Consider the following 9424-nt stretch of genomic DNA (forward strand, 5'->3'; position numbering starts at 1 on the left):
ACAATGGGCACGTAGACACGAACTGCGCTTCCATTCACTATTACGCCTTCTCTTAAATATTGAACAATACAGGAAAGTAGCAACATGTACTAGATTTAGCGTTTCACCCCTTCTAGCTTGGTAGTAAAGAAAGATTGTTGTGGGAATCTGGGACTCAGTTAAAAACCTGGTAAATATTGATTCATCAGATTTTGACTGGCTGTGTGCGTTCATCTCAGGTTAACCTTTTGTTAAAGTTAGAAGGTAATTCTGTCGTTGAAAAAGACTGCATAAAATACATAGTACAAGTAACTAGGAAAGAAGAGCAGGAGGGGAGAAAGTGGGCAAAGGAAAGTGTGTGGAATGCATACGCAAGAAGTGGTCTTGCCTATAGTGAAAAGAGGGATCGGAGGTTAAAAACATTTATTTCGTAGGCGCCACCGTTACGATTCCTACACGCGATTACGAGGGTTATCGCAAGTGCTACTAGGTCAGCGAAGATGAGCATCATAAAGACGGCGTGCCAACCGTAGTATACCAAAATGCCCGTAAGGAATGGCCCCAACGCTGCTCCTAGATACAGAGATTCAGAAAAAGCCTCCAAGAAGTACGCTTCGATTTGCATTGGGAAAGTGTCGGAAGCAAAACAACGAAACACCACTGCTATAAAAAGTGATGGCTCGTTAAAATGGATTTTGAGTCATTTGATGAAAATGCATATTTTCTCTAAGTAATTCCCTCCTAGAATGCTTATAATCCACATTCAATCCTCTTGTAACTGACGTTCAAGATCTTTTAATAGCACTCATTTATTTAGGATATTGGCCATGACGCGTAGATATAGTTCGAATCGCATGGATTGAGGATGGAATCTGGGAAATCACGGACGCCAATTGTTGTAAAAATCAGCTGGAGCAAATTAGTCTGCTTAATGCACAACACTAAGAAAATCGGAGGAAAAACCGTATTTAAAGCACAAAACCATCCAATTTTAGCAAATAGAAGCACACAGCGATCTATGAGCTACCAGTGTTCTGATGCGGACCGACTTGGTGGTTGGTGGAGTAGGGTAGCATCATTACGAATAATTTGCCACCATACCCTGATCACAGGTCTTGGTTAGCAGGGGTGGATAATTCATACGAGAGCACGGGGATGGAAAAGGGGAAAGCAAGGAGGAGGGCTCACCTAGAGATCCGGTCCCGTCTATGATTGCCGTGACGGTGGCTAATGCCTTGGAATTACCTTGGAGGCTTGGCTGAGTCCCAAGGTCAGCGGACACAGCCGTTGTGATCAGCGCGCAAGGTCCCGTCACCAGACCGCCACAGATAAAGAGGACGACTTGCGAGGGAGGGAGAAGCAAAGGTCAGTCGGTTGAGCCATACAAAGCAATATCGCCTTTTTCCACCGAAGACGTTACCACAGTTAGAGTGAAGGAGGCCGCGCACGTTCATATAAGCATTTCAGAAGACTTCCGAGATTTAGGATAAGTAATCACACACGTCAAAAATATGCGCTTGAAATCACGCAAATGAAGACTCCCATCATCGGAGCGTTAATATTCTAATGCGACCAACAGACAGCACCAAATAATCCATGGGTCTGTGTCTCGCTTCGAGTGATGATTTTTAGTCCTACTGATACAAATCCAAGTTTTAAGTGAGCTCTATAAAACCCCAAGTTCTACGGAGCCCCCTACATAAAGGCACAAATAACAACACTTGATGTGAGGAAGAACATGAAGCAAGCATATAAGAAGTGCATTTTAAAAATAACCATCTAGGTGGAATCTCTTGAGTCGGTTAACCAAGAAGTTTAATTCACGCTGAAAATGAAGTGGAACTCAAGTTATTTTAAGAGAGAATGAGAGGGGGCGCAATGAAACGCCGAGGACAACCCACGCCGAATCTATCATCTCGTCAATTTAGGGATAGCAAAAAAGATAAACTTAATCAGCCACATGTGGTTGACGCAGAATAAAATTAAGAGCAATCGCTAAGTTGCCCCTCTGGTTGTGAACAAAGCTATAGAACGATGTGTTTGTGTGCAAGTGGCGTAAGGAAATCTGGGTGCTGCGCGACGAGCACACTCCACATACTTTCAAAGTTGAGAGGGTAAAAGTATTCTAAAATAAAAAAAGTTCCAGCTAAATGGACCTTGATGATTACAAAAACAAGACCAATTAATTTTGAGTGGACAGAGGTAGTAGTTTGTGGGATGATAGCGCATGGGTTAACTTAATGGTATACAAAGGACTAGACAAATGAAACGTACACCGATTATAACACTGCTAACTTCATCATAAGAAAGGGGTAGGTAAGCAACCATGCATGAGCAATAATGGTGAAATGCTCCCAGAGTAAAAAAACCAGGAGATACACTTCGGGGGAACTTCACAAAGATGCGGACTCATCAAAGAGTGGAATAATCCCAGTTAATTACTTTAATCTAACCCTATTAAATCCCTTCAAAATAAATATCACAGGAAATAAGAATCTGAAAATTATGATCACCATCGTGTTCTCAGGAATGGGAAGGAGTACCAGTTCCCTGGTTTTCGATGCATGACAATTGGTGCTGGAAATGGAACTGCTATACACCAATGCGAGTGAATTACGAAGCCTGCAGTTGGGAGGATTAGGAGTTCCTGGGAAGACAGCCCATATATGAAAAAGAGGTGAGATGGCAATTCTCCCGCATACTAACCGATCGCTCCCTACTGGTGTAAATAAAAGGAGGACGTTTGAATATGGAGTCTGTGAACGTAGATAAAGTACTACTGGTTTTGTACCAGCAGTGGATATCAACAGATGATTTATATCGGTCTTACTGATCAAATATTCATGGAGAGATGTAACACCTTTGATGTAAAATTGCCTTTACCCTTACCAACTATTTACGAGTGCAATCTCGCTGACCAAAGTAAGAGCGGCTATGGCACAAAAAAATCGAATGAAAAGCAACAGAAACTCCAATACTAAGAGGATATTGAAAGGGATTTTAACGGCAGTGTGCATCATGTGGTTTTATGAAAGTAAGCCGTGCAGTGACAGCCACCAAGGCTAACGCACGGTTGGTAAAAAGGCAAGACATGACTGCCAGCGTGTGCATACATCCAGATAACTCACAGAGGCGTTGTTAATGCGTGGCTTGGGTATACAGATTTCCCTGTTATTGCAAAAAACAATACCAACTCTGGGGCCTCTGGGAGGAGCAAATTTGGTTGCACAACTATTAATTTGTGTAAATTTCTCATCTGAAATAGCCCATTACTGAGGAAAGGGGACTGGGGAAATCGCTGACAAAATAAGCAATGGAGAGATGCCATTACGACTCTAAGACACGCCATTCCGTATTTGTAAAAAGAAACAGGCACTTACCCATTGACGTAAACGACAGGCTCGCAGCGATCAACTGATAAAAGAATAACTAAAAATGGAAGTAAGCGTTTTGTGACTCTCAGTGGATTTAGTTAGTTAATGATTAGACCCAAGGGAACGATTTCACACCTAAATATCGAGGTGATTAAAAGTTGACAAGTTCAAACAAATCGCGGTGATTTAAAAATTCACCTTGTTTATCAATAAAGCAGATACGGTCGTGAAGCAGGAGTAGCTGACCAAACAGCCTTAAAAATCCATTAAATATTTATTTAAGCTGATACATAATGTTAGAAATTAAAGCTCTTGGTACGAAACAAACCATTCGGTAAAGGGACGCATCGTACACTAAGAAGGCACACATTCTCAATGTTTATCTAATTTCATACGTTTCACATCCTTATCTGATAGGCATTAGGAAATTACTTTGCGGAAACATTGCTGATCAGACTACGGGATGATGGGATGAAGTCATAGGAAGCTTCACGCACACAAAAACGAGTTTCAAATACGGTAGTGCAGGTCAATTTCTGAGTAAAACTTGTTTATTTTAGGGTAGATTTCAAGAAACTAGACCACTACATTTTGAACAAATCATGCCGTGAGGAAGAAGATGAATCACCCATAAAGTGTTCATGCTGCAGCATCCAAACCATAGGCACTATATGCCGTAATGTAAAGCCAGGACGGGGTTACTTACAGAAGGAGCAGCGATCAAGAGCATGGATGCACAAGTTACCGCACGAAAATAGAGGGTCTGTAGAGATGACTCCTGAGGGGACACTGCCACAGGCTCAGACTACACGAAAAGAGGGGATGAAAAAGTCATAAATGGATGGCAAGAAATCCGAGAGACACCAGCAAATAACCCTACCGACGTCGTGTCACTGAGCAGACCGGCAAGAATACCGCCACAGATTCCCCCGATATCGAAGATTGTCGACAACCACGCGGCCTTTTCAGCAGAAATACCCTCACTAGATACGTTTGCTAAGTAATTGGGCAGCCAATAGAGGAAAGTATAGGCTACCAGCTTTGAAAAAAACAAAGCCAGTGCATAGGTCATAACATTCTAAAAGGAACAATTTGGCAAAACATTAAGTTTGATGGAACAAAGTAAGCTTGAAGAAGAACTTAGCGTTTAGGTCATAAAATGTAAACCTAATCACTAGTGGTCATTTCACAACTGCGACTTATGTAATTAAGGGTAAATGTCAGATTGTAAGGGAGAAATGAAATAATTGGGTATTTTTTCCGGCGGCTAATCATAAACCTAATCCCCGCATCATATATGGATAACAGCTCAGACCAGAGATTGAGTTGATCAAATAGCACAAATATGTATCAACTTTCAGGCATTAAAAAAACTCACCGGCAACCAAAGTGCGGCGCAAAATGATATCGGCTTTTCCTTGTAACTCAAATTCGCCAGAGTCTAAGGGAAGGGATACTCTTTAAATGCTAACAGTTTCACAGCCATGGCAGAAACAACACAGATTTGAACCATTTAACTAGCAAATCCAACAGTAAATCCAAAGTAGCACAAATAAATGAACGATAGGTGGAGTTAAAACCATATGATCAGTAGGGAAGGGAAAACTACCCAAGATTGGGACCTGTGAATAAGGGTTGGGCCAAAGGATTATAAGTCAATAATCACTACCTTGACATCCCCGTAATATCCAGTAAGAGATTTGCGGTGCTGCTCAACAGCATGCGTCGGGACGGATGCGGAGTCGAGTTCAGAAGGGGGACGATCCACCAGGACTATGTATACTATGTAAGCACCAGCACCAAGAAGGAATCCGGGTACCACGAAGGATGCACCCCACTGCTGATTCACAAAAACACCAGCAATTATGGAGCCAAGGACGTTGCCAACGTTAGTATGTGCATTCCATACACCCATTATAAGGCCTCTCCTGAAAATAATGTTAACGCTAATGAAAGAGAAGGTACTGTGTTAACACAAAGGTAGGTAATGTCACTTGCCTAGCCTTGCCAAACCAATTACTTAGTATAGTAACAACTGCAGGCCACCCTGTTGCCTGCGTAAAACCAGCCAGAATCTCGAAAAAAAAACATACTGAAAACAAGCGAAAGTACCTGAACAATAAAGTAATATGCAAATATGTGTATGTCAAAGTAGTATCCCAAACCAAACAAAATAGTAGTGAATCCGCTTGTCACCATTCCGATGGTGAGGAATATGCGTAAGTCTATTCTTTCGGCAAGATGGCCACTGAAAGCTGAGACCATAAAGGACGACCTACCACGGAAACATTGCAAAAGCATAACACACGAGATAAACATATTCCAGGCTGCCGACCAAATGACTCCAATCATCGGCATCTAAATGCTACAATATGCTTCATTGAGTGCTTACCAAACGGCTTCCACTGACACCAATTTGGTTCTTTCGATGGTGTTGGTATACACTTTTTGTGAAACACGGTTTTAACAACGCTTAGGGGTTTTCGGGAGGCATGGTAAAGTACATATACCGTGAAAGTAAGCAGGAGTATGAAAATCTGATGTCTAATAAGGAGAAAAATAGTGCGCTGTTAGGTCAACTTTACCTCCCCTTGCTTTGATGCAAAAATCGAGACCGAATCCAGACATAACCAACCGGTAAGATCATCATTTGTTAAGAATGAAACCACTAGGACCAATAGTAATGATGCAGTTTTATTCAAGAATAAAAGAAATGCATAGTAAAAAAACCAGCCAAGACCGCACAGACAGGGGGAAACTCGGGTGGTACCAGGCTGCTAATGCTCTGTTCCCATTGGGTAAATTGCATAAGCAGCAAATCATCAGCGGATAAAGGTGAAGCCGAGTGGATGAACCAAAACCAGAAAATAAGTAGTTAATAATAATAATAATTTACTCAGGTAGACCTCTTTACCCAAAAAGCGAAATTAAAATGTGTCAGGGGAATTTATCATTTCACTGGATCCTATTTTAATCGAAGTCATACAAACTTAAAGTACCAAAGATTTGAAACACCGGAAAACAATTTACTAGGAAGCGAGGTTAGACCAGTTTTACTGACTTGCCAATAATATAAGCAAACCGACTTAGAAGTTAAGTAAAGATGATAGTAAGGCCAAAATTAATGTGCAACCTCTCAAATACAAGCGTTACTGATGGTGTAGCCAGAGCACTTCCAAAAACTTATTATGTGGATGCAATACATTGATTGTTTGGTTAACTTGTGGTTTTAACAAAAAGCCACTTTGCGTCGGGGCTACATGTCGGTGGCAGTGGAAAGTGAACCCGACCTTAAAGGACAAATATTCCGATTTCTACTGCTGAGTAGTAAACCTTGACGGGACGGAAGAAATGCGTATGCTGCGAATAGGGAATCAGTGATGATTCATAACAAAAGGGCTAACACGACTTCTGCTCTCGGCAATTACCCCAATCCCCTGTTCTGAAAAAAGCTGTTAGAAACGGATGCAACACTAGACGTAAACTATTTGGGAGAAAACTAATGAAGGCGTTGCCTACCCCACATGCAACAGGATTAGGTATGGTTGCGACTGATGACCAGCAGGTTTTCTCGCCACCGAATTAATTCATATAAAGGAAGTAACCGTAGGCCTAGCTGATTTGCCAAGAGGATTCAGGGGTTACGGTCAAGTATCTTCTCATTTGTAATGGAAATCAAGCTACTAGCACAACTAGTTAGTAGGTGTCTATTTTACAGCATCGATCACGTTATGATCGCTGACTGGGGAGGTTGACCAAGGAAAGCGCAAAGGACGACGCTCCAAAGACGCGAAGGCTTTTGGTGAAGAGGCGCCCTACGTTGGCGCGGTGCAGTAAAAGTTTCTGTAAAATTACATAAATTTAATCAGTAAAGCTGCACGTCTAAGGTTAATCAAAAGCAATTAAAATTAGGTAAAACACGTCATTAAATAGGGAATTTTGAAGAAATAGTAAAAATATTAGTTGCAGGTCAAACTATGCACTAACAAATCAGTTATTGTCAAAAATTGTATAGAATTGTAGTGTCCCGGGACTTCCTTGAAGACGAAAGAAGCCATACTTCTCGGACAGAATATATTCATTTGACATACAGAAAGTATTTTGGCTACTGCCATGGTCTGAATACTAGCCCACCTGGCGTGCCGTAATGTCAAAGCCAGAAGTAGCTCCTCGCCAAAACCGAGAAGAACAATCATCGTATTAGAGAATAGTACATCCAAGGCAATTTAGCAGAACCGGCATTTTAATTAAAATCGATTGACATGCACAACTCTGTGCAAGCTCTCCATATTACGCATATAACATTAAAAATATATTACTGAATTAAATGAGAAATTTATTTTCAAAATTGGAGGTTTAGGGAAACTAATAAACTAGCCACGGCTCAACTGTATTCGTTTAGAAGTTGCTCTAAAAGTTGAACTTTTGGTAATTAAAAGTTGCAGTTTGTTTTATTTTATGGACAGAATGAATACAAGGACAATCCTCATGTGTCCAATTTAAAAGTGGGGGCGGCGGTCTATTTGCAGTTGCTGGATTGTGGTGCTATATTGTGCTTGTCACCTTTTGCACGGGACTAACTTATTCTGTTCTGGACTGTTTTTGTTTTCTTTTTGATTTTTCTGCATCGCATGTAGGTTGAATCGGTTGCTGCTAGGGATTTTTTCTTGGTGTTTCATGTCCTGCATAGTTTAATAGAGGCTATATGAAGACTAATCATTTAGGATTATAGCAGTTTAGGAGAATAATGACACCACTTCATTTGGTTAGGTACATTTTTGGGGACAATTTCCTGGACCACTGTGTACACCAGGCATATATGCGGTCAACTTGGTCTGTTTGGGTCGGAATGGTTCTTGCGTGCTGTCTTTGCGATAGCTTATCCTACTGTACCTTCAACATTGTATGATGTGGCAAAGATATGGACCTTTTTGGCCCTTGAAAACACATGCGTGGTTTCTATACGAAATTTTACTTTATAACTGCTCTTTACTGAATATTATTACTGGTTTTTACATGTGTTTTAGATCGGTTTCCTGTTTCATATTTGATAGATTGGATATGGAACAAGAAGCAGATAGAAATAATCAAGGGTTCAGTTTTTATAACAGAAAAGCCGATTTCGGATGTCGCGTTATTAAAACGGTGGCGCTCTTTCTATGTTGGTGCTGTTTGGTGAGTTGTTTACACATATATTTATTAAATACGAAAGATCTGTTGGCTAAGCGCTCACTCGTACTATTTTATAACCTAAGAGTTCTTTATTTGTCCGCTCTGACGACGTTCAGTAGTGAGTTTAGGCCCGTTTCGTTTACACAGCTTGGACTCATCAGCATATCGTAGATTTACAGCAATTGACACTCCATATGCAGAAAGGAGGAGTCTTTCTAAAACATACTTCTTAGTAAATACATTCTAAAATAGGAGATGCGTGAAATATTGGGAATTGCTATGTTAAGGTGTTTTCTACACTTGAAAGGGTGCGTCTTACCGCATCTCTAGTTGATTATGGATACATGCGGTAATTAATAGAACATATTCGCTATATTGTCAAGCAAATTAGGTAAATGAAATTGCGCACTTTGATTAGCTTAACATACATGCCTGCATGTTCAACAGGATATGTGTTATGTGACCACACCATCAAATTTTGACTTTTTTGTTACAAATGAATTCAAACTGGAATAATGAAGTATAGCAGTGTAATTTGCGAGGATATTAGCAATTGAATAAGCTTGCTAGAATGAAGAGGTAAATACGGATGGTAAGGATGAGAATGGGAATGAGGCAGAGGTTTCCTCCCTTCCCAGCTCTCTCAGCCTTCCAATTCACTGATTGATCGTTTCTGGCATTCCCCTGAGAATAAGCTTTTCTTGCACACATTCCAGCTGTGTTACATCGGGTGGGGCGATCCCAGTCGCGGTTATTGTTTGGCCCTCTGCAGGTGACCAATTCACAGTGAGCGAGATTGTGTCTGCAGTCCACCACACACACACACACACACACACACACACACACACACACACACATACACATACACACACATACACATACACACACACACACACACA

The 9424-nt window shown here is 41.0% G+C and overlaps 2 protein-coding genes across 2 annotated transcripts in view; one reads left to right on the forward strand and one right to left on the reverse strand. All coding sequences in view use genetic code 11, as the record gives it.

Annotated features, from left to right (window-relative positions):
* Positions 1 to 367: 367 nt before the first annotated feature.
* Positions 368 to 6003, reverse strand: EGR_06437 (Sugar phosphate exchanger 2; the record flags this gene model as incomplete). The annotated part of the gene is made up of 12 exons (XM_024495686.1): positions 368 to 552; positions 1168 to 1320; positions 3360 to 3408; positions 4060 to 4158; positions 4234 to 4431; positions 4732 to 4794; positions 5023 to 5281; positions 5367 to 5428; positions 5466 to 5601; positions 5633 to 5711; positions 5746 to 5897; positions 5939 to 6003. The coding sequence occupies 12 exons, from the start codon at positions 6001 to 6003 to the stop codon at positions 368 to 370; spliced, it is 1500 nt and encodes a 499-aa protein (XP_024349847.1).
* Positions 6004 to 8369: 2366 nt separating this feature from the next.
* The window catches only part of EGR_06438 (Ribosome biogenesis protein WDR12), a gene marked incomplete at both ends in the record, with an annotated part of 12842 nt that continues 11787 nt past the window's right edge, over positions 8370 to 9424 (forward strand). The window contains one exon of the mRNA XM_024495687.1: positions 8370 to 8528. Coding sequence (XP_024349848.1) covers positions 8370 to 8528 — 159 coding nt within the window. The remainder of the gene's footprint in view (positions 8529 to 9424) is intronic.

This window comes from Echinococcus granulosus (assembly GCF_000524195.1).
Source record: "Echinococcus granulosus chromosome Unknown EG_S00057, whole genome shotgun sequence".
Taxonomy (NCBI): Eukaryota; Metazoa; Platyhelminthes; class Cestoda; order Cyclophyllidea; family Taeniidae; genus Echinococcus; species Echinococcus granulosus.